Source organism: Anser anser, assembly GCF_964211835.1.
Source record: "Anser anser genome assembly, chromosome: 1".
Taxonomy (NCBI): Eukaryota; Metazoa; Chordata; class Aves; order Anseriformes; family Anatidae; genus Anser; species Anser anser.
In genome coordinates, this window is record NC_139720.1 from 55,089,678 (window position 1) to 55,114,983 (window position 25,306).

The window sequence follows — 25,306 nt, forward strand, 5'->3', positions numbered from 1 at the left end:
CGGGAAGGGCCACGCCGCGCCCAGCCAGCGCCGCCTGCTGGCGGGGAGGAGCACACGCACGCAGCCCACCGCCACCGCCCCCCGTCAGGGGATCCCAGTTTGGGCTGGGAGCGCTTTTTGCAGAATAAACTATCGAACTCGCGCTCTGTGGCTTTATTGTCATGAAACACCCGCGCGTGGTCTGGGAATGTTAATTCCTAAGGGCAGCAGGAGGGGAGCAGCACCTGGCAGGCTCCTGGGGAGGTGGAGGGAGAGTCCCCAAACAAGGACCACTGTCTGGGTGCAAATCCCCCTTTTCCAGAGGCAAATCCCCCTTTTCTAGCTGCAAATCCCCCTTTTCCGGGGCAAATCCCCCTTTTTCAGGCACAAATCCCCCTTTTCTGGGTGCAAATCCCCCTTTTCCAGGGGCAAATTCCCCTTTTCCGGGTGCAAATCCCCTTTTTCTGGGGCAAATCCCCCTTTTTTCAGGGGTAAATCCCCCTTTTCTGGGTGCTAATCCCCCTTCTCCAGGCACAAATCCCCCTCTTCTGGGTGCTAATCCCCCTCTTCTGGGTGCTAATCCCCCTTTTCTGGGTGCAAATCCCTCTGTTCCAGTGGCAAATACCCCTTTTTCTGCATGCTAATCCCCCTCTTCCAGGCACAAATCCCCCCTTTTCTGGGTGCAAATCCCCCCTTTTCAGGGGCAATTCCCCCTTTTCCAGGGGCGTATTCCCCTTTCCAGGCACAAATCCCCCTCGTCTGGGTGCTAATCCCCCTTTCCCATCCTTGCCTTCTCCACTCCAGACCTACTCTGGGGATTGATTCTTCCTCCTCAGCCACCTTCTCCCTGCAGCCTAACGAGACACGAGATGTAACTACATAACGCCTTGCCTCCCCTGGGGGAGAGGGGGAGAGAAAGAGCAAGCTGTGTGTGACAGAGGAGAGCCGCATCACCCCGCTCAGTTCCCAGTGGCACCAGATATGACAGTGATAGAATTCGACGGGAAGAATAGCAGAAGCCCCGGTCCGCCTTGCTCCGTGCCAATCTCCTCTTGTTCATTTCCTTCCCGAGATAAACAACCCCGAATCGCTTTCGATCTCTCTTTGCGAGCGAGTTCGCCATGCCCCTAATCAGCCCTTTCTGAGAAAGGCTTGCTCGAACTGCAGACAGTATTCCCAGAGAGGCCACACCACTGATTTACATAACAGCATTATCATATTTTGAATGTTATTCTCCCCTTCTTCTTTCTCTGCATGCTAATATTTTTATTATTATTATTTTATTTTATTAATTTTTTTTTTAACCTGTATCCACTCACAGAGCCAGGGTTTGTGTGATATTCAGACCCTTTCCCGAGTTGCTGGAGACAATCTGGAGCTTTATAAATTTTGTGTTGCAATCTTTTTGGTCTTTTCTTCCTTGGCATGCACCAAGGCAAACCTTGGCAAATGCATGTTGTTGCCCGTTTACCACATTTGCATTTTATTTACAGTCCTTTCTGATCTCCTCGAGTCTATAGCTTTGAGTCATCTCTTAAAGATTTTTAGCATATTGCTCATCTTTGTTTCCAGATTATCCGTTCGTACGCCAAGCTATCCAGGACCTCAGAGGCAGCGTCCATATTCCCTACCCTTAACCTTTTGCCAGAATGAAAATCGATCTTTGAACTCTTCCCTCGGCTTCCCGTCTCCTCCTTGGGTTGTTGATCCACAGAAAAGCTTTGCTTCTCACAACAGGGCTCAGTAGCCCCTGCACAGGTGCGCTGATAAATCCAGTCCTTGAAACTCCAAAGTCTGGATAAAAACATTCACAGCTGCGTGCAGCAGCCCCGGTATGTGTTACAAACGGGATCGGGCTGTGAGAAGGTGAGCAAGGGGGTGAGCTTTGGCGCTTGTGATGCTTTAAGTGCTGCCCCACGGCTGGTCCGAGCCCTGCTCCCCGATCCTTCACCCCGCCGGGCCCCACGCACCTCACGCTCCCCCGGGGCATCCCGACCCATGCCGGGGCCGTGCGTGGGACTGGGTGTGCTCAGGCCTTGTGCCAGCACACGGGGAGGATTCCCCAGGGAAGATTTCAAGCTGTGCTTCCTCTCGAGAGCCCCCTGCATTTGCTGTGAAGGATAAATGTGAAAGCAAAAGTGTGACCGTGGCACACGGGAGTAAGACCTCCTTCCCCCGAGGTGCCATCTCCTTGCTTTGAGTTGCTTGGGATGTGCAAAATGCTCTGGGTAAGGCTGATTTTGGGGGCTCCCCGTGCCTTCCCGACACGGGAGCTAAGGACTTCAGGCCTCCATAAGCACCCCTCCCCAGCCTGGCCCCCTTTGGTTGCGCCTGTTTTAGTGTTTTGTTCATTTTTTTTTTTTTTCCCCAGGCCGCTCGCCAGCTCCCGGGCTCCTCGCCAACAGCTGCGTGCGTGCATTGTGGACTCCTCCGGCCGCGCTGCTCAGCCTGCCTCCGACCTCCCCAGCACCCCGGGGCTCGCCGTGCCCGCCGGCGCCTCGCTGCAGCAGCACCCACGGCCTGCCGTGCGCTCGCCGTGCCCGTGCCACGTTCACCGTGCCCCTCCGGCCTTGCAAAGAGGAGAGGCAGAGCGACCCCCGGCCGTCGCTTTCCCTTCATCCGTGCGAGCGCTGGCCCGCTGACAAGGTGCCGGGGTTGTGAACTTGAACTCTGCCTGCAGACGGTGAAGCAACATCCCCCCGCGGCGCTTCCCGACCCGGCCGGCTCCTCTGCTGACCCCACCGCTTGCTCCCTCCGCAGCCCCACTGCGTGGGTGGACTTGTGCTGCCCTGACGGGACGTGCAGGCCCGTGTCTTCCCACTGCCTGCAAACCCACAGAGTGTCTGCCCAGGGTGCCCTTTCTGCCCTTCCCCTCCGCTCATGGAGCTGCCAGGAATGTGGGGTGCCCCGCGGCGGGCTGGGGGCCCCTCACCTCCGAGCCTGCATCCCTCTAATAAAGATCTACTCCCTGCAATGCAGGCGGAGAGGAGGGAGCACACCTTCGCTGTACGCCCGGAGAACAATAATGACCTTTGTTTTCCCAGATGACTAAGTGAGCTTGTGATATATCAAAGGCAGCATGGGCTACAGGGCACAATAACCCGTGTTGTTACCTAGGTGTAAAGCACAGATATCCCCCCCCCCAGCCCACCGGGAGCCTCTTCTCATGCTTGCAACTGGTCCTGCTGCTCACGCTGTGACAGTGGCACCCATGGAGCAGCAAATAATGTCCTGGAGCGGGGCTGCAGCGTGGGTTTTTCTCCCCAGAAAGACTGCACTTGGAAACAGAAGGCTGGTCTTTTATATGAGCCAGAAAGCAATCCCTAAATACAAGCGGGAAGGTGGGTAGCGACTTGCCAAGGCCATCTGAGCTTGGGCGTAATATCCTTCATATCTGCTCGTAAAGGACCTTGGAACAGTTCAACGGTTCTCTCTTTTATTGTACCCCTAGTTCTTCACTCGAGCAATTGCACGCAATAAAAGCATTTGTGCCAGATCAGGCCCTAAATGGAAGCTTTGCACGGCTCTGCATTTTGAATGACTTTCTGCTGTTTGGTGGGGGGAAAAAAAAAAAAAGGGAACCTGTTGATAACAGAGCAGAAATAATATCTCACTCCTGCTCCTGTGGTATGCCAGGAGCGGAGGATGGCTGGGGCTGTCGCTGATAGCTTCTTTCCACCGAACCCAGCAGCTTTGATGTTGAACAAACACAGCCAAGAAGGAACCCAGGTGCTGAGGGAGGAGAGGCCGCCAGTACGCCGCGGTCACTTCTCAAGGGACGTTCCTGATGTACAGCCCAGACCCAGACCTTAGCCACAGCTTGGCAGAGCAACCGGCTGCTCCGGGGAGGAACGCTGGGGGTATGTTTTTGCCAGGAGGAAGGCAGGAAAAGTTCACAGCCCAGCTGCTTCCGAAGTGGAGCTTTTCAGGTTCTCAACCTCCAGACCCGGAGCCCGAGGGGGGACACGCAGGCGGCCACCGAGCTGCCACCACTCCGAGGGTCTGCGCCAATGGTGGCTGAGGAGGCTCGACTTTAACCTAACAAGTTAAAAATGCTGCTGGAGTATCTTTCAATTGGTCCGTGCATACCTTTGTTCTAAGCTCAGCACGACTTGTGTTCCTTCAGCCGCGTTTCCCCGCGGCTGGGTTTGCTGGTGCCTTTTTTTTTAATTCCCTGGCTAGTAGGATTTCTCTCCCAATTATTTTGCCGTGCACCAGCTGTGTGCCGCAGCAGGTTTCCGGAGCTGTTCGGAGATCCTGCTCTTGTGAGCGCTGTAAGCTGTAAAATTTTGCATTATTCTGACAGCCTCGTGGGCTTTCTGCACTGGCAGCGTCCGTGGCGACCTCGCAGCTGCTGGCATTGACCCCCAAGCGGGGTTGCACACACTGACCCCAGCCTTTCTGTACCCTTCGACCTGATGCATGCTCTGGTGAGGTCCTCCCAGCACAACTGTGGGGTTTTCGCTCATCTAAGGGGAGCCTGGACTGCCCTGGATTGCCACATGTGTGTACAGCCTGAGAAAGGCAACGCTGCTGTTCCACGCTGCTTCTCTCCTTTCTTTAAGTTCAGGCACCTAATATACATTTTGTCCCATTAACTCCTGGGTCCTTAGTTAGATTTATTTCTGTCCCTTTTAGGGACATTTATCTGGTTTGGGTTTTGCAGTAGTTTGACGTCCAGTTCTGGGCAACGGTTTGAGCCAAATGCTTTAAAAACACTGACAGTCAAACAGAAGTGGGTGGATGTTTTCTACATTCCTTTATTTTTGCATGTGTGCCTGGTTCTTAGTAAGTGTCTGGGGAAAAAAAGATATGACTGATGATTTGTTGCTCTCTCTTTGGAAAAGGTCCAGACTGTAGAATAGGGCTAAAATGCCAGGAAAGAGCTTGCTGCATCGAGGCGGGCTTGTAATGTTTGATTTTATGCATTCTCTGAGCAACGTAGTTTCTTTAATTTGAGATCCTGCAGAATATTATTTTATATCTTTATTCGTCACAGCTTAGTTGCTCTTCTCAGTTTTCCTTATTTTTAGAAAGGTGAAGCGTGGCTCCCAAATTAAATCGTTACTGGAATGGATTTCAGCCAAGAGATTCATGGTTCAAGCCATAAGGCACAGGAAACATAAGCAGGAGTAAAACAATGGGTTTTTATTTTTTATTTCATTTGGCAGGGCGAGGAGTGATATGGCCTTGAAAGATTTGTGTTTTTTTTACGTAACTATAATGTATTTCAAACAACAGTAAGGACAAATTTCTCTCTCTTCACTTTGCTTTAAAAAAAAAAAAGTTCAAAATGTCAAGATTCCCAATTTTCCTCAATTCCAAGTAAACGTCTGTGTTTGGGGCTCTCAGAGATGCTTACAGTAATGGCCCGAACATTTGCTGGAAGGGGCTGATCCTTTTCCCCTTTCACTGCTGTGCTTCTCCCTGCAGATGCCACAAAGGCGAAGCCCGTGGCAGCCTGGCCTGCAGCCAGGCTCCTCTCCTCTCCTCTCCCCAGCGCCAGCGGCTTACAGCCCTCGTGTCAGCCCCGTGCTTCAGGGACCCAGTTTTGTTTAGCTCCTTGGAGGCTGTTTTGCAGGGACAGAGCAAAACCCTGCAAAACTTGCTCCCGGCTGAAGGTTGGCTGATAAGACCCGGCTGTGGACCCAGCTCAGCTGCTAAAGCAGCGAGGGTTAGGAAAAAAAAAAAAAAAAAAAAAAAAAAAAAAAAAAAAGCAGACTAATAATTAAAAATTAACTGTCCCTGTTAAACAGCGTATTAAGCTTTGCCCTTACACAGGGAACAAATGTATCCAAGCAACAAAAACAAACAGCCAGCGAGCCAGGCATTGGTATCCCCTTTCCAGCTCTTTCAATGATGCTGTAAGTTTATATTGAAGTCATTTTGTTTCTAAGCACCCTGGTGTTTAGAAACAGCTTGTCTGTCCCCCCGATCAGCAAACCTCTGCTGCAGGCATCGATCGGGAGCCAGCCAGACGGAGGGGCTGCCGCAGCACGCCTCCCCGCCGAGCAGCTCTGCACGGTGCCCGCCGTAGGCGCTGGGCATCCCTGACACGTGGCGAGAATTTGGGGAGCAGTTCATTTCCAGGCAGGCTACATCAGAGCCCCTCCACGGTGCATCTCTCTCCCCGTACAACATCTGTCAGGACACTGAAATCCTGCAAAACACGCAGGGCTTGCTCAGCATCACGTGCGCTGCACATTCCTGGTTCGATACAGCACTTCAGGCTGCGTATCCATAACCAGGGTGCACGCTGCGTGTACCCAACCCCATTTCCACGTGTCCAGAGGGATGCAGGGGGATGACTCTGTAGGAGGGTGTGCAAGGCTTGTGGGGGAGCCACGTGCCCCCGCGCCCAGCCGATCGTCAGCACTGCTCCTGCAAAACAAGGGTCCCCACCGCAGACCGGTTCATGGAAGAGTTAATGCCTCGCTCACGGAGGCTCTTCCAGCTCACGCGGCAGAAACCGGTGCTTTCTGGAGAGAAAGGTCTTGATTTCTGTCAATGCCTTCTTTTAAAACCTTGTAGGAAACCGAAGAAATGTCATTTACATCGCTTCTTAAAATAATATAAATGTCAGTAAGAGATTTGGTACTGGAGGCAAGAAGAATACAAGTGAGAACCTTTGACCAAGTCAACCCTCATTTCTTAAACTGTCTTGCTACGTCGCCACTGGCCCAGGATTGCAGACTTATCTTCCCCTTTTGAAAAACTGCAAGTTCACAGACATTTCAGGGATCGTCTATTTTTAGATTGTGCCCTATTAGAGTGCACAAATAAGGCAATCAGTAAGAACGCTATAAATTCTTCATAGGAAATTTTAATTGTGAATTTTGAGTAGCACGTTCATTTCAGGCTCTTTGCTGCAGAAAGGGGGGCAGAAGCAGCAGCAGAAAGGCATTGCTTGTGGACAGCAAAACTCTACTTTGATGGAAAGTCTCCCAGAAGGGGGACATTGAAAGCATCAGACTGCTGTGGAAGAGAAAAAGATAAGGGAATGGGCTCAGTCTAAGGATTATAAGGAAACTAACCTATAATGTTTATTGGTGCTGTTTCTAAATGGGACCAGGAACAAGTCTGAAGCACAAGGCACTTAAAAACACACAAAAATGAAGTAGCTGTAGACTGCACGTGAGCTTGTGAACGGCCCTCGCCAAAGATACTGCTGAGGCCAGGTGCTCAGGAGGATTCAGGGCAGGACTGGGCTTTGGTACAGAGTAATGGGAACAGCCAAAATTACATTAGGTGGGTTTAAAAATAAACTAAAACAAGGAGGTCATGCACACTGTGCAGAAAGTCAGCCACCAGAGAAACATTTCTGCAGGGGGGTAGGTTTCGGTTGGGGCACCAAGATTTCCACAGCTTCATTTGGAAGATGCGATGGGGAGGAGACGGCGGTGAGGGACCATTTGTGAGCGATGCTGGCTCCCACAGCCACCAGCTCTCGGGAAAGGCACTGGGCAGATGCTCTGCTCCCCCACTTGCATCCCTGTGTGTGCTCATACTCACCTGATGTGCAGAAGAATAGGTCTGATTTGGGCACACAAGTTGAGGAGGAGGAGCAACCTCCCTCACTCCGTTTTCCAGCATCTCCCCTCCTCTGCCATGCAATCAGAAATAAAATCTGCCACACATACACGCCTTGGTTTCCTTTCATACTTTGCTTTTTTTTTTTATTTTTATTTTGTCCTCCTTTTAAGCATCCCTTTAAGGGTGAAATGAAATCCAACCATTTACAGAGAAAATGATTTCAGAATGTACATTTGATTTATCCTTACAAAAAGTTCATTATTACTTGCTGTTTATAAATTACAGAGTGGAAAGGAGCTTTGCAGATGCTCTTTTTTTTCTCTTTTTTTTTTTTTTTTTTTGGCAAGTCCACGCGTTCTTTTGCCAAAACAGGGCGTTCTGGGGCCACCCCAGTGGCAACACCACCAGTAGGTCCAGGTGGACCCCAGCCTCGGCAGTGCTGCTGGGCCACCTCCAGGATGATACTGCACCATCCTCCTCACAGGAAGGAAAAAAAAACAACAGTGGTTTGAATTCTCAGTTTCAGAGTATTTCAGTTCCCTTTTTAAACCATTATCTGTAGTCCCCAAAGCCATAAATGTCAGTGTATTGCATCAGAAACAGCTCTCCTTTCCTGATGCTGGATTCGAGCCCCTCCTGAAACCCCCTTACCTCCAGCTCCCCCTCTCTTTCCGTAAAAAGAGCAAGTTTGTCCAATGCCTCAGAAATCAGAAGGGATATATATATAAATTTTTTTTGGTGGGTGGGGTAAACACAACAAGGGAGGGATTCAGGACCCGTTCTACCCCTCGCTTCCCTCCTTTTTTTCCACCAAGGCTTGAGGTCAGCCAGGACAAGCTATCCCTCCCCTCTTCACCACCAGTGTTCACTAACAGGACCAGGAGTGACTCCAGACACGGGGCTTCACAGTGCAGAGGCGTAGCAGCCACGGAGATTGCTGGCAGGAGCAGGGGGACAGGGACAGAGCCCGCGGGGGCATTTGGGAGGGGAGAAGACACCGCCATCCCACAAGGACACCAGAAAGAGTCGCTGGGGGAACCGATACCCGTTCTGCACTAACACTTCCCCCAGCCTGACTCGTGCATTACCCGGAGGCCACGAGGTCCCCTTCATTTATCCGCCACAGAGGCGCGAAGAACAGGCCACACAACAGCAAACACCTCAGCAGGACACAGGGATCAGAGAAAGCAACAGCGAGACCGGACCCGAGCGTGTCTGTCCTTCCTACCAACCACACAGGCACAAAACCACCTCGTTTCTTCTGCCCATCCCTTGCTGGCTACTGGCTACAACAACCAGCTCCGAGGAAGGCCGGGATTTTTTAGTCCTTCCCTTCTCAAACTTCAGTGCCTGGTTCAGGCTCAGTGGCTGCCCTGCACACCGGCCGTGGAGAGCCCAAGCGATGCTCCGGGCAAAGTTGTGCAGAGGGCAAGCCACCACCTTGGGAAATCGCTGTGCAAAAGTCAGCTCGCTAGTCCCCATCCCTCAAGGGAGGCAACGGAGGATTTTTAATCCCAAGCACTTTAACTCCCTAAGGATAATAAACAGAGTTTGCAGAAACAACAGGAACATTAACTGGGTTGGCCTTAAATCAAAAAAATGTTTAAACAAGTCTTGAGAAAGAGAAAAAAAAAGAATGCATCTCAGCTGTAAAGTCCCTTCCTCCCTCCACAACAGAAGCCTGTTTTAAATTTAATTTCCTAAGAATAAGGAAGTGAAGAAGTCCAGGGGGTGGACAGGGCCAGAGTCACGCAGAAGAGCCTCAGCGCTGCTCTCACCCCGCTCCAGCAGGACCTTCTCTTCCCCCAGAAGGGGAATGATGGAGGAAATAGTGGAGGAGAGGGGAAGTAGGGGAACAGGCAGTACTTTGGGAACAGGAGATCCAGATATTGCAGCTGTGGGCTTGTCTGATGCTCCTAAGAGACAAGGGCCTTACCCCAGAGATGAAAATGTGCCTTGCAATGCATTAAAAAGTCCCCAAGGAAGTCCATATACACAGGAAGGGCTGGTACTAAGGGAGAGGCTGCTCCTGCTGTAGAAGACTGGGAGGTGCAGAAGATCAGACACTCGCCAGAAGTGAGAGCAGTTATATTAAAAACCCAGCAAACGAAAAGAGGGTCCCTCAGTTCTTCTGAAGAGGCATTACGGCACATGAGATGGGGAAGAAACTAAGATGAACTCTGCCTCAGTTTGATCAGAAAAAGATGCTCATCATCTTGCTGTTCCAATCTCAGTCTTCTTAGGGAATCAAGATATTTTTGTACTTGTTTTTCCCTTCTCTAGAGAAGGGAATAGGAGGGAGAGAGAGATGCAAAGATGGGATTTAAGCACACGGGACGGAACAGACTGGACAACAAGAAAATACAGCCCTGATGGAGTGAATTAACGGCAATGGAAACCCTCCTGCTTCAGCACAGCTGTCCTGATGTCAGGGTCATTCGTCCTTATGACAACATTCTCCTCCTCCACACGATCCTCACTTCTTTGCCTGGAAGATGAGCCACTATTTCCACTGTAAGGCTAACAGAGCACGTTCATGTTTTTCACCCTCTTCCCACTGCAGACCAGGCTCTGGGCACCAAGTCAAGCCATCTGCTAAGGAAGGGTGGTAAGGGTGGAAACGCCAATCTGCCTCCTCAATGAGCTGAATCAATCCAATACAGCGACAGGCCAGACCCTTCAGTGGCAAGCTCTGTGTGGACACAGGCCCACCAGCTGCAAGTAACATCATCCTACATCCCCTCTCGTCTGAATGGCCCAGCCTGGAAGTGCGGGCTGCACATGCTCTCTGGATTACGTGATCATCCCAGAACAGCTTTTTGGCCCCAGAGGGAGTTTTCCCATGGCCCCTTTCTCCATGAGCTCCCTCACAACTTAAGAGCAGGCAGATGGGTCCCATGCTTTGACATGCTTTGTGTTTCCCCACAACACCCATCGTTGACTCAGCTTTGCCCTTCTCCTCTCCTTTCCCCCACGGCAAGGAGGGATAGCCAGCATGTGTAAACAGCAGCCCTGCAACAGGCTACGGAGGCAGCTGAAGAGGCACACAACAATTCTGCGTATCACACTCTGCTATGCGGAGACGATGCTCTCCCTGAACCTCTCCTATGCATTCCCCAAAATGTCATCCATGCCAAGACAGATCACAGCTTATGGATCTCACCATTTCCTGAAAACATACACACCTGAGCCCAACCTATGCCTCCTTCCCTCCCAAAACTGGTAACAAACACCCACGTGCATACCAAAACCATGCATGTTAGCACTCATGCACATAGGAAACCATGCACTTGTAAACATACACTCCCACCATCTGATTTAATCCCCTGCAGCTTATCCCAGCCCCAAAAGAAGCACATACAGCAAGGAAGATGCTTCAGCTCCTGTGGGCCAAGCCAGTGCAGTGTTGAGTGGGCAGGGGTGAAAAAGGAGTTTAAAAAAAAAAAAAAAAAAAACAGGTCAGCTTTCTCCTCTGCTTCCCATCTGCTTGCTCCAGGACTGGTAAAGCATCAGGCCAAGACACAGCCCAGGACAGACACATTAAGTTTGTGGGAGGAGGCTGTGTACTGGGGAGAACACCTTGGAAGCAAAGGTTTTTACCTTCCCCCAAGTACTTTGAATATAGAGGTATATAAAAAAATAAATGCATATTGAGATGCTTTTGCACATTCACTCATCCAAAAAAATGCCTGTGACACACATCTACACACGTGACCACTCACATCAGTTTGTGCCTGCTGACTCACACGCTCACTGAATAGCCCAAACTCACATCTGTGCTTGCTCCGATCCACAGCAAACGAGGATGGATGGGAACAGCTGCCCTCTCTCCCCAGCAGACCTTCCTAGCCTCCCCTGGAGGAAAACCCACCAGCTGGATGCAGAGATTCTCCCCAGCCAGCAGGAAGGGTCCAGGAGATGCAGGGAAGTCTTTATGCTACTGTCAGGGTAGGTCCTGCACCTCTCCCTCCTCCTGCCCAGGCCTCCCTTCAGCTGACCAAGGAATTTGTGTCCCCAGGCATTACCCCAGGGAGAAGGGAGGAAGGGAGAGCAGACCATGGAGAAATGGCACGCCCCACCTGGAATCAAAAAAAAAGACAAAAACACCCGACTCTTTCCCTTTGTTGTAAAAGTTCTAATTTCCCACGAGTCCCAGTGGTCTCACCCAGCCCCCTCTGCTTTTCGGTATGGGTTCTCCAACAAGTAGTGGAATCGCTGGTAGTTCTTGAGCAGATACTTGGGAGCATACATATGTTCCTTGGGGTCAGCAGGGGGATACTCCTGCGTAGTACCATCAAACCACCCACCAGTCCGGATCAGCTCCCGGATATAATTGAGGTCTCGTTTATCCTCATAGTCACCCCAGCGGGGGAAGTCCCCATTCTGGGCTGACACCAGTTTGAAGTAGATCCCCTCTGGGGTGAAACACCAGGAGCAGTGCCAGCCAGCAAAGTGGAGGGGGCTGCCCAGCGACCACTGCACCAGGATGTGTCCTGTACTGTTCTCATACTGCCGAAAGCCAGGCATGGTGTAGTATTCGCGGCGCCGCAGACGGATGCCGTCAGTAGCGTAGACAGCCTGCAGCATCCCCATAGTGCAGCCTGAGACCACCTCCAAGGTGCCTGGTTGCTTCCAGAAGAAGCCGTAGAGCGACTTGCGCATGTGAAAGGCAAAGGGCTCCGTCCAGCCATCATAGAGCTTGAGGAAGAGGACGCCGTCACGGGCCGGGATCTCATCGGCATCATCGATGATGAAGACATCGTCCGGGCGCAGGTTGCGGAGGCGAGAGACGCCATCCCGGGTGAGAAAGGTGCGCAGGTAATCGTCAGCGATCCATCCGTCCTGGCGCCCGCCGGCGGGGAAGTGGTCCAGGAAGACGTAGAGCACCTTGTGGCGGATGTAGTCGTAGGAGCCATTGAGGAGCATCTCACGGAACTTGAGGGGCCGCGGCTCTCCGTAGGCCGTGAAGTTCGACTCGCACACCACAAAGACGTCCACCACATCTCCCAGCTCGTGGAAGCGGACATCCAGCAGGTCAAACTCATGGTTGATGTTGATAGCGTTGATGACCCGCCGGGGGGTCTCCCGCGGCACCAGGCGGTCCTTGGTGGGCAGGTTGGAGTACTGGACCACGGTGGGAACGCCACAGCTGGGGCCGTGCCAGCCTGGCAAGCACATACACTCCACCCACTTGCGCCGCTTGGTCTGGGAGCTTAGCGGCTTGCGAGCGGGCCGCCCCGAGGCCGCGCCATCCGCTCGCTCCTCCGGCCGCCCTCCCGTGGGTGGCTTCTCCAACACCTTGGTGCCTGGTTTAAAGCAGACGCCACCGGCTTTGGTGCGGACAAAATATTCTGTCGTGTCTTCCGGCAGCACAAAGTTGGCTTTGTGCAGCTCTTCGCTGGCTCTGCTGGGAGGCAGGGGCTGGAGCAAGGGCGAGTGGGAGTACAGGGGTGTGCGGAGGAGCTCTGCACCCCCTGGCTCAGGGCTAACCTGCGGCGTGACAGGGGCATTGTTCCAGAAGAAGCTGGAGACAAGGTTGGGGCTAAGTGAAGCCAGGTCCCGGGGGAAGGTGACATAGGAAAGGGCCTTCAGGAAGTGCAAGAAGGAGATGAGGCAGAGACCAGCCATGCAGAGAGTCAGAAAGAGCTTATGGCGTCTCATCTTCATCCTGTGGAAAAGCCACGAAAAGGAAAGTCATGGTCAGTAATTACCAGGGTGCAAAAAATTTATCGTTGCTAGGAAGACAGGTTGGGGATGCCAGAAAGCAAGTACAAACTCAGCATGCACCTTTCAAGACTTGAATCCAAAACAACTCCCCCCACCCTCTGCCAACTTCAGTGGGCCTCTTGCCTTGGCTGGGTTATGCCAAGCTGAGCCTCTTCTAGATCAGAGTCTTATAATCCCACAAAGACACAAAAGGTGCTGGTGATGGGCTAGAGAGACAGGAAATTCAGAAAAGCAAGAATTCACAATCTAGTGAACTCACCACACTTTGCAGATTTTTCCCCATCCACTGACAGAAACAAACACAGGCCTTCTCAGGCCTTGAATCACCAGAAGGTCAGGGGAAGATAAAGAGAGAGCAGAGAGCAAGAGGGATGAGAGGGAGTAGAGGGTAATGCAGTTGAAACTCAACCAAAATAAGAGAGGCAGTCTTAAGGGACTAAGATCATTAGCCAGGCTGCCAAGACCAGGAAAACACCTACACTCCCCAGATCTCTCCAATGTTTGCTCACAACACACACCCTAAAAAATCCTTGTTCCTAGGAAATGATAGCCGAGTCCGTATGGGGAACAGAGAGGGGAAAAAAAAATTATCGCTTTTACTCTCCTCCCCTCTTTCTCAAGTCCACTACGTCTCCAGATGTCTCCCTTTGCTTCTCATTTTCTATGGACCAGATGGTGAGTTTTTCTGCATCTGGATCAAGGTGGCTATAAAAAAACCACCTCGCTGTCTCTGCTGGTAATACACTGCCATCATGATTGATCCATGTCAAGCCAGCAAGAAGCCAGGGGTGTTCAGTCCTTTGAACAGCAAGAAATACAACCTTCATCCTCTCCCTATACCACCTCCCTTCCTCCAGCCCATGCCGGGAGTGTGGAGCTGCTGTCAGGCAGAAAAAGTGATTGAATACTACAATCCAGAAAAACGACAAAAAAGAAGAAAAACAACCTCACTCAATACTTCACCACAGAGAACAAGGAAAGGCATTTGCATTCTGCTGTTTAGGGAAGGCTGGGACGAAGACAGGCAGGGGAACAAGGTGACCTAAATGCCCTAAATGCAAAGCAGAGGCTGCCTCTCCCCTCAAAAGCACGAAACTCCCCGTGTGGAGGCAGGCAGAGCTCCCTCCACACCCAAGAAACCCACCAGTTCTTCCTCAACATGACATGCTCCTCTATAGCAGTTCCCCACCACAGTCCTGCGCCCACACGTACATCTCAGCACCTCCTTCCCAGGCCAAAGGTCCACACGACGTGTACGCCACACTCGGTGCCATCACTTATAAACCCTGCGTGGCACCCAGAGGCAGACCAAGCACCCGGCCCTAAGCCAGGGCGCTCCCCTTGCCCCCTCTGGGACTCCCCACAGCCCACGTGTGTCCTGGGTGGGAATGGTGGGGAGAAGTGCCTGGCCCGCTCCTGCTGCGCGCGAGGGGAGCGAGTGAAATACAGCAAGGCGCGTTTACTGATTAACTTGGGGAGAATTTAATGCTGAAGTGAAAAGCCATAAATTAGACAGATGGCAACTGCCCAAAGGAAAACATATCTGGGCTCCCAACCGAGGGCTCCAACATGGACTTTGATAGAGGGGTTGTCCATATTGATGCCTTTCAGCTCAGCAGCAAGCATTTCTAGATACTTCACAGTTGCTTTTTTAGTGAGAAAAGGCCATTCACTGGCACTGCCCCCTGTGCTTAGGCAGTGGCATGAGGACTCCCATGTTAACAGGGTTGTTTCAGTGCGAAAAGGGGGACTGCAAGCCTGAAGCCAGTGCAGGAGTTACAGCTTTGCTATTTCGTAATGTTCGTAAAGGCTTCTGATAGATTTCGACACAGCACAGGGTGGCTGAAGGGCAGGATCCTGGCTTGGTGCACCCTGGGAAGCCATCTTGTCAGGCCTGGGGTAGGAGGAGAAAATGGTGCCTCTCCTCAAGGGTCCCACTGGGGCAAACCCTCACCTCCCACACCCACCTGCCACAGCCCAACTCCTGGGCAGCCATCCCTGTGGTGACCCTACCATGGAGGGCCTCGAGTTCCCTCGTTCAAAGCTGTAAAGGACAATCTTGTGCTCACTGTCAGCCACTCTTCATGAGGGTGAACTGAGGCTGCAGACACCCCCCAAGAGCATCTAATTGTGCCCACGGTATTTTTCTTCTCAAGGCTCAGTTAATGTCTTTCTGGAGCAGCGAGATCACTCAGAGTCAAGGAGTATCCAGCACCTCTTCCTTGCACGTCACCAGTTTTGCTGTCCCAAGGTGTGGGGAAGTAGCTGAAAAGACTAAGCGAGCAGAGGCTGCTAGGAGAAGACATCCCTTGCTGGTACATTAGTGCAGTTCTCTCCAACTGAGGTGTCCTGCGCTTCCTCCGAGGCATTACCTCAAGACATCAGGTCGCTGAGGCTCAGGCAAGAAGAGCTGGCCTGTTCTATTAAGGCAATCCCAGTGGCTGCCAGGTAGTGCTGGCTTCACTCCAGTTCCTATGGGACACACAAATGCACGGCAACCAGCATCCTCTGGGCTGGACCAGCACAGAGGACGAGTGCAGAAGGAATCGAACACGGCAGGTCTCCATCTTCTTCCCAGATGGCTGTGACGCTCCGCATGCCACAGGAAATCCCAGACAGAGGTTCTAACTCCTGGCATTTAACAAACTGCTTCGCTTTCTGGGATCCGGTGTGCCATGTCAACATAGCAGGATGCACGGTTTTAGGAAGTAAAGCATGTTTTCCTCACTTGACATTTGCATACATCACTATCTGTCAGGCTCAGCACACGGCTCTGCAGCTCTTCACCCACCAGCAAAACTCAGCCCGTGCACGGCTGCGTTGTCTCCCTGCTATTGCAGTCTGCGTCTGGGAGAGCCGGGCTGGTGCGCACAGCCCTCCCCTGCAGCTCTGCCAAAACAAGCTGGCCCTGCAGTACCCTCTGCTGTTTTGCTGCCGACATTTCCCAGGAGGTAATTTGCACTGCTCAGTTGCCTTTGTTAGGGAGTGGGAACATGAACCCGCTTCCTATCCCCCTCCTAAAAGGAGGGAAGCAAAGCAGCTGTGTCCTCTTCAAAACCTTTTCCCTAGGACCCACTCCATTCTCACATGCCAGGGATTCCTCTGACAGGGAGTGGAGAGAGCGCTCATCCACCCTTGGGTGGGCTGAGATGCTAAAAATCAGTCACGTATCCCTTCCCATATCCTCTGATTAGCACTGCAGCAAAAGATGTGTCTTTGAGTGGTGGCTAATTGGAGACAAAGGCCAGCAGGGGAGGAAAACGTTATTACCCACCTTCCCCATCCAGAACATTTATATGTGGCTGAAATGAGAAAGGAGGTACCAGTCAGGGAGACATCTCAGCTTGTCATAAGAAACCCCAGCTGCTCTGTCACAAAGCAGCCATCAGTTACCAGGAACACAGAAAACAGCAAGAAGAGATTTCCCTTATGACAATTTTGAATGAGGAGAGAAAAAGAGTAAAGTTGATCTCAGGGAGAGAGATCAAGTTGCTGTCAGATTTAAAGCTTCCCCCCCCCCCCCCCCCCGTTGGTTTTATGTTCAAGCAGAAGAAAAAGTCAGGAGGAGTGTGGACAGTTAGCTCCTTTAAGACAAAGCTCTTTAGGGAACATACAATTATAAACAACTTCAGCAATGTTCAGCATCAGCAAGAGAAGCCGAAAGCTTCTTTTTGTAAAGGACCACCCTTGATATTTCCTTGCTTGAAGAAGATGTGTGTCTACCATGCAGGGGAATGGCTTTCAAAGAAGATAGCTAGAAGTAGTGCACGAGTTATTCCCCAGCACCTGTTACAGTTTTACTTTGCCATTATATCAAGTGACCTGTTAATTTATACCATCCTGAAATCATATCCTGACTTCAAGGAGCAGAAGAGATATACGTGATGAGATGAGATAATATGCGCAGCTAAGAGGTGGCAAGTCACCCACCCTAATCTTCTCTTCTGGAGGACACTGGCAAGAGGCCATGCAAGAGGCCACTGGATGCACAATACCCCAGCCTCTGGCATGCTAGGGCACAGGACTCAAAACTCTCAGGACCTCTCCTGTAGTGACAGGGAAAAAAGCTGCTTATGAGGACAAGTCACAGCAGAAGCTTTTGGTGTCGTCCACCCCCCCGTACAGAAATGTCCATCTCCTCTGCCTGGAGTTATCCCTTAAGACCCATTCAGTATCACCCATCACTCAGACACCTCAACACAATGCAATGGTTCAAATTAGAATCACTTCCACACTGCAGAATAAAATCCAGCATGACCTCCATCCTCCATCCCACACTGAGGGCCAAACCGTCTCTCTCCTCTAGCTATAGACAAACATGAACAGATCCTTCACTTCTTTAGTGATAGCTCTACGTTCCATTCATGGGGCACAGGAATCACATCATACATCAAGGTCACAGCATCTCAAAACACACCAAAATCTCTAATTACTTCTGATCTGCAAACACCCACAGAAGTAAGAAAAAAATATTTAAACTACTATTTGTTTACAAATTAAATGTAATTAGCTCAAGGACAGCAGAACTTTATTTTGCTTAAGGATAAGAAGAGAGTTATCCTACAAAGCTGAACAGCAGGGAAAGTGGAGAGAAGCAGGATGTACCAGAACATAGGTAGTGCTCAGCATTTCTCTCACGTGAAGGATGTTCAGAGATTGCAAGCTATGAGGATGTTAGCAGGAAGCTCTGGGAGGGTCACGGTACAAAGGTGGTTTGAACACAGGCAGGTCCATATCGACTTCCAACCAAATTTCAGGAAGCTTCAGGAAGGGAACGCATTCTTTTTCCACCACCTTCATTATGAGTTACTGCCCGCAGCACCAATGCAAAACAGCAATACTTCATGCTATGCATTTCCTTTGCAGCTTTGAGGCAATCGACCACAAGGTGCCACTGACTCACTGCCAGCACAATCAGCTGGAGCAAGACATCCAGTACAATTACCCTTCAAGTAAGGTCAGGCGAAGGGAGAACCAGGCTCTGTCTTAAGCATCTTCTCTCCCTTTCAACAAGGAGAGAAGGGGAGACATAAGGTGACTGCTCTCAACCAGGTGTGGCCATAGCATCTAGATGACTTCCAGAGCTGCCATTCGCTCACCAATGGGTGTCATCAAGCCAGGAAGAAAGCTGGATGAAGAAAAAAAACAACTAAAGGGTGAATCTACACAAGGCCATGCTGAGGCTGGCCAGAGCACAACCGAGAAACCAAAGCATTGCCTTCCCCTTCCCACTGAAGGGGGACACATGGCATACATCATGTCAACTCCAAGCATCAGGTTTGTGTCCAAGGCCTAGCAATGCCTCAGCTGACCAGCATCATCTGTGGTCAAAAAGGAAAAAAAAAAGGTGTCTCCTTTCCTATGCACTTTTGTAGGAAACCAAAGTGCTCCACACCAGAAGCTATGATCCGCTATATACTGAAACTAAGATGGATGCAGTGCAGATGCCTCAACTTTGTCTTTTTTTTTTTTTTTTTAAGTACCATGGCTGCCCACCTCTTCACCTTGTAAAGGAACAATACCTTTGGATTCCACACCTTCCAGGAGCTTTCACTGTTTTGACTGTTCTCAAAAAGTGTCTTGGCCTGCTCTTCAGTGGACTAAGCCTTTGTTATTTTAGATGCCACATCCCCAACCACAGCAAGACAGGTACATGCTCTGTGATGATGCAGCTCTTAACCTTCAGTATAGAGCACATGGGACCTGGAGATGAAGTGATCTTTGTTGACAGTGTTCTGTCTCAAGACTGATCTTCCAGAAGTCACCAGAATAAACCAACATCTGAAAACCTCCAGAGTCCATTATAAATCCCTTCACTTGAACAGATTGTTCTTACTTTAACTACCATAATACTAATAGCAGCATAATTATATAATTCTCCAGCCCCCGGTTTAAAAGAAGATCTGCTCAGAGAAGACTAGAAAACTCTACTGAAATCCAAGAAGGGCCTATGAGACACAATTTAATTTTATCCAAGTACTTGGACATCACAAGGGTATAGTACTGCATACTAAAGGAAACTTCAATCTGGATTTCTAACTCCACTGGAATCTAACAAATATTCTTCTTAGTGTCCTTCAGCTGTACCAGGCTCCCTTGTAACTAATCTTCTCCCCCCATCCAAGGCCAGTCCCACCACAGGAATTCCCATGGTTCTAGGGATGCCTCAGTACACTCCGATCCTTCAGATGCTCTCAGAAGCCACAATTTGAATTTCTTAGCACCACTGTGCTAAGGACTCTATCCACTGAAGGAAAAACAGCACTTCCATCCTCTTTTCTCCTTCACTTACACCTGATATCCTGGAAGGACTCTTCCTCAGCCGTGCTTACTGCCTCCTCAAAATACCCAGTTCCCTGAAGAGCGCTGCGATGGCTCTGGAGATTCCATCACCTCTTGGTCCCAAGACTGGGTCTCAGGACATCAGAGGGTAATCTGACGGGTTGCTCACTGCACTCTGTAACATACACACAAACCCTCCAAAGATGGGAAACCCAGCCAAACGCAGTACTGCTGCTTCAAGTGTGCAGTGATTATAGCAACGCAAAACGGAGCTTGCTGGTTCTGTTGCTTTTTGACTTGTGTCTTAGAAGGAAGGAATGCTCCATCATGAGACAAGGAATCCAAAAGGAAACTGGAATGAGACTACGCAACTGCAGCTTATGTCCTCAGACAGTCCACGGGATAATCAAAGAAGTATGCAAGAACTCCCAGCTAGTTTCGGTGTCTTGCAGAGCGGGGCAGGACACAAGCATTTCGCCAGAGGATAAAGGAAAATCATGCTTTCAGAGACCAAGTGATGCGTGTGGAAACACAGGCTGTGGTTTCATAGGTTCTCTCCCCTCACTCACCACCACTCAGTTGTCAATACAATCATATCTAAGTTTGCATTGTAAGCCCAAATCAGCAGCCAATCTAAGTTAAAAATAAATTTCAAGAAGTGCTTGGGGATGGGAACAAGCAGTTGACCAGCAGAAACTTCCTAAATGATTTCAGAGGTTCGCTTCTCTCACAAAAATTGTCATATCATATAGTTACATCCTCGGATACTTAGAGAGCCAGGGCATTTTTTAAGCATGGTTCATCTAACCAAGTCTCCATTGAGGCTCCCATTCAACTGCCGTGAGCTTGATAACTTCTCCTGGCAGCATCAGGGAAGAAGAACATCTCAAGGAGGGATCTGGAAGAAGCAGCAGACAACTGCTTTCAAAGCAGACCCTGGCAGGCAGTCCGCATATGTCAAGCAAGCGGGATACAAGTCAAGAATCCTGAGAACAGCACCAAAATGAGCAGCCAAGATTAAACTCGGAGCTGAGGATGAGGGCACACAGCAGACGTGCACCAGATCATGCAAGTGAGCAAAGAAAAGCAGGAGAGCTCCTGGGGACCTGGTGACAGCCCGAGGATCTGGGAGGTGCAGGTTGAGCAGACCAGAGGAGGTCGATTTTGATCTCCTGCAGGCTGGAGAGAGGCAACTAAAGAAGGAATTAAGCAAGAAGCACTTGACGCCACAGTGATGGGCAGAGCACACAGACCCAGACAGAAACCACGTTGCCTCCAGCTATTTTGAAATGGGTGGCAGTTGTTTGTGCATCCCCGGGATAAAAGCTCTCCAAGTTCGGTTGAGGAGGGGAATAATTAAACCCCAGAAAGACAATAAATAAAGAGAGGCCATGGAGCAGCAGCGAGATCCTGGCGGCCACAGCGAAGAGCTGGCCCTCCATCCCCGCCCTCTTTCCTCCCCCATCCATCACCAACCACTTGGGGTTTGGCAGTGCTCTCATTTTCCCACAGTAGCCCATCTATTACTGTTTGGAAGAGCATTCCCAGACTCCTCCTTCCCCTCCTCCCCTTCTTTCAGGCCACAGGGGTCCTGCTTGGCAGCCCCCGGGTCCCCCTCTTCTCTGAATGCCTGGTGACCAGCCAACCCCATGCAAAAAGCATTAACCCCTCTTCACCGGGAACAGCCGGAGAAACCTGGCTCCATGCTGAGAGGTTTCCCTAAGGTGTCTCTCTCTCCTTCCCACCCCTGATCCCCCCCTTTTCCCCTTTCGTTTTATTTCACAAAAACCAACCCCAGCCCTGGGAGCACTGCATCTTCCCGAGGACGTTACACCAACCCATGGGAATATTTCTTGGACCAAGAACAGACCCTTATTTATTTGTCTCTTCTGCCTTTGTTCTTCATTTCCTCTTTCAAGACTTAGGCAAGACCTCGACACAGTGCCGCCTGGATCTCCCGCTGCCGCTTCACTTGGTTATTATTTTCGGAAGGAAGGCGCTGATAGGCAGGGAGCTCTTCAACGCCTTCCCCCAAGGCAGAAGCAAACCAACCCGGACACCCACCTCTGGAGCGGGCAAAGGGCACGGGGCTCTGCAGAGCACCTCGGGCTCCGGCATGCAGCCACAACCCCCTGCTTATGTAATCCTCCTGATTGCAGCATCGCAGCCCCTCGGATTAAACCCACACAAATCAAATCTTCGGTAGCGGCTCTGTGTCGGTAACAGGCATATGGCACCACGAAAAGGGGCAGTTTCCCAGAATGAAATCAAAAGCCTCCTAATGCACTTAACTCGGGGTCACATAAATCTCTCTTCTGCCTCCCACAGATGGCTGGATCTTGTTTACAGGCATTGCAGCAGGCCTGGGTCTCAACAATATGTTTACTTCTTCTGTGCAAACATCCCCTTTCACTAGGCAAAGCACTACCCTGATCTCCAGATCAAGCTGAGCGCCCAGGACTGAGAGCAGGTCATCCTGGGCATCGCACAGACCACGATACCACTTCTCTTCCAACTCTTCCCTAACACTGCCTTACTTCTCGGGGAAAGACGAGGAGGAATTTTTGCATTTAGCCAGCTGCCAGCTTCCCCGACAGGAGGTAAAGCCGTGTAATGAAAGAAAGGGGTTCGTTTCAGGCTGAGAACCAGGCCACGGTCAGGTGGGAGAGCACAGCTTGGCTGAGGGACCTCTGGTGATTATATGTCCAGCCTCTCCCAAATGTAGAAGCCACAAACCAACAGCATGAGGATGAAAACAGGGAAGCCAAGCATTTCTGTTCAACAGAAGGACAGACAGTGCGGTTTACTGCCACCACCTCTTGATTACAGGCCAAGTTCCCTTCCCTTTCCCTCCCCTTTCAGGTCCTCAATAACATAAACATTTATCTTGAACTCTGTTTCTGACAAATCAGCTGCCCAGCCACGCCAGAAATGAAGGAGAAGAGGAAGGCACTAAGAGCTAGTGTATAAACCCCCCCCATCAGAGTCAGCGGTGAAGAGGAAGGACGTGCAATGCAGAGCAGACCGCAGCCATGTTCCAGTCACCAGGACCACCTAAGCAGGAGCAGGATTATCCCACCTGCATGGCACAGCAACCTGCCACCACAAGGCAGAGGGCCAAAGGGGATGAAGTGCATGCAGTACATGCAGCAATTCATCTTCGTGATGCTTCTCCGCTGCAAGAGCCTGTAAAAAAAAAAAAAGCCACCCCAATCCCCCTCTGCCTTCAGCTGGTTGCTGTTTAGGGTTTAATAACTGAGAAACAATGGGAATTTCAGCTGTGCAGTTTGTACAGGTTGCTGCTCGATCACCTTGTCTTTCAAGTCCACAGGTCCTGATGTTCTCTTGTAAAATCCGATGTGCCGTGTCATGCCAAAGCTAAAAAAAAAACACTTTGGCAGGACAACATGGGCCTTCAAAAACTAAAAGCTCTCAAGCCTCTGAATATTTCGGAGAGCAATGCTGATGATCCCTGCCCTAGATCCATTGCACAGCCCTGTAATTGAGTCAGGGACCAAATCCAAGGACTAGATTCACTGTCTCCAGCTTGACATCATCTCTTTGCTGCAAAGACAGCACTCTGAACTCAGGAAGCCCAAGCCACAGAGATGCTCAGCAGAACAACACACCTGAACGGTGCAGAAACCAAAACTGCATTTTTATTTTTTTTTGTTGTTTTCAACAGAAACATCTACGAGGCGGTTCAGCTGCACAAAGGCAGACAAACATGGGCAGAAAGGAAACCCACAGCACTTCCTCATCACGAAGTGAGCGAACCTGGATGCCTGACAAACTCCCCTTCCCTCCCCCCCCCAGCGCTCACGGGAAGCAAGAAGACTCTGTTCCAGAGCACAACTGCACTATAAATAATTCAAGAGACTACTAAATTATGCAAAAGCAATCCCATCGTCCCCCCCGGCCAGGCTGAACGCAGGTGTGGTCAACCCTTGCTCCAAAAGTTGCTGCTACGCAGGGATTTCAAGGCCACGGAGGCTCCGTGCCAACAGCACATCTACCAGAACACGACGGCCGCTCGCTTATGGTCAGGCCTGCACCAAACAGCACGACGGGAGGTATTTGGGGACACCGGGCCGACTGGGAAACAGCAATTCCTTTGAGCCACCTCTTCTCCAGAGACCTCGCATGGCCCCGGGGGAAAAGCAGCAGCTCGTGTCCCCTCCAGGGCAGGCTGCGCGGTGCCACTTGCCCGTGCAGCGTTGGCACAGCAAGGCAGAGAGGAGAGGGGGGCTGCCGTGGCAGGTGAAAAGGGAACTGAACATGCTCTGGAGGCAGCAAAGAGGAAACAGTTTTGCTAGCGCAAATAACACGTGGGGAAGGCTGAGCCGAAAGGCGGAATCCCCTCCCCGCTTTTCTGCCCCGCTCTTTTTGCCCGAGAGAGATGCTGCCTCCCTCAAAAATCGGGGCCAACGAGGTTTCCCCTTGGCAGTGTGGTCACTGATAACTGCGTGCTGATCACTCTGGGGTGCCGCTCTCCTGATTTACCCCGTGCAGCCAGCTCAGTGAGCTCAGGACCCCCTGGTACACAGCACCATCCACCTCCAGCCCCACCGCGGGCGAGCCCTTCCAAAGCCCCTACCTCTTCCAGCTCCCGCAGGCTCCGAGATGTGTCCGTGCCCAACATGCTCGGTCTGCACGGGCCTCTGTCCTCCTCCTTTTCCCTGGCGCCCAGCTAGAAGCGTTCCTTCTGGCAGAGCAGGAACCGAAAGCCCTGCCATAGCCCTCTCTTCAGCCTCAGCACAACCCGCTTAAAATCTCAGGGCTCCGGCTTACCTTCCCCTTCTCTCTTAAAGGGCTCAGCATCTAGGAGAGAGGCTCCCCTTCCTGCCTGTTTGCCACGCTGTCTCGCTTGCTTTCTGTGCGGTTCCAGTATCTGAATGTCGAAACAGGGGATCCTAACGCAGATAAAGTCAGCACGGCAGATACCTGCGCTTAGATCACAGGTTTCACAGTTGCCGAAGACGTTATGCAGTGGGTTTCATTTGCATTAGGTCTCCCAACGTGCTTCAAACCCGCTTGCTGAGGCTTTGGTAGCATGCAAAACACACACAAGGCAACACCCCAAGACAAATATGACCCCAAATCCTTACAGGGATGACAAAGTCTGATTATGCTCGCTGACCCTGGCCCAATCTGCAAGGATTTGCACACCAAGGAAAAATGACAGGGTGCTGGGATTATAGATTAGGGAGCAGATCAAGGAGGCGATAGCTGTGATGAGGACGGCAGGGTGCAAGCAGTGACTACAAGCTATCAATAACCCCTCAGGACCCGCAACCAGCCTGTGGGTATCCTTTAGGATTTCTGAGATGGCCGGCAGCAAAGCAAGGACAAGAAGTGCCACGCTTCGGTCATGGCTCTCGTGCTCAGCCCCTGCCTGTGCTGCTCTGGACATGTCCCAGCCTTGCTCCTTGCCTCAGTTTCCCTGGGTGGGAAACGGGAGCGACACTTTTCTACCTCCAACTAACGGGCTTGCTTAATTAAGAGAAGCTTAACAAGTTGCTTCGAGGCTCTTGGAGGGAAACCTTGTCATAAAAGGCAATGCACCAAGATGATCCTCAGCAAGAGGAGCTGCCCCCACTGCCTCTCCCCTACCCCGGACGGTCACATCCACCTCTCCCACTGCATGCAGGTTTTGCTTTAGAGACTTCTGGCAGAGCTCAGTTTGCTCAGACACCACAGTCACGGAGGATTTTTTGCAAAAAGCCTATTTAGACACTGGCCCGGGCACTCCCTTAGCTGGGGAAACAGGAAATGTTAACCGAGC

General features: G+C 51.1%; 1 protein-coding gene and 1 long non-coding RNA gene across 2 annotated transcripts; one reads left to right on the forward strand and one right to left on the reverse strand.

Annotated features, from left to right (window-relative positions):
- Positions 1–48: 48 nt before the first annotated feature.
- On the forward strand, positions 49–10,696 carry LOC310897962. The gene is made up of 2 exons (XR_014582860.1): positions 49–1,737; positions 2,351–10,696. It is a non-coding gene; the product is annotated as an uncharacterized lncRNA (long non-coding RNA).
- On the reverse strand, positions 7,629–25,306 carry MGAT3 (beta-1,4-mannosyl-glycoprotein 4-beta-N-acetylglucosaminyltransferase). The gene is made up of 2 exons (XM_083832103.1): positions 24,119–25,306; positions 7,629–13,180 (listed from the first exon to the last, which is right to left on the reverse strand). Exon 2 carries the CDS (start codon positions 13,177–13,179, stop codon positions 11,674–11,676), a length of 1,506 nt encoding a protein of 501 aa, XP_083688229.1. The 5' UTR covers position 13,180; positions 24,119–25,306; the 3' UTR covers positions 7,629–11,673.

Bases quoted from the DNA above. Each gene is read 5' to 3' on its own strand.
- MGAT3 (XM_083832103.1), bottom strand. From the start codon at position 13,179: ATGAAGATGAGACGCCATAAGCTCTTTCTGACTCTCTGCATGGCTGGT.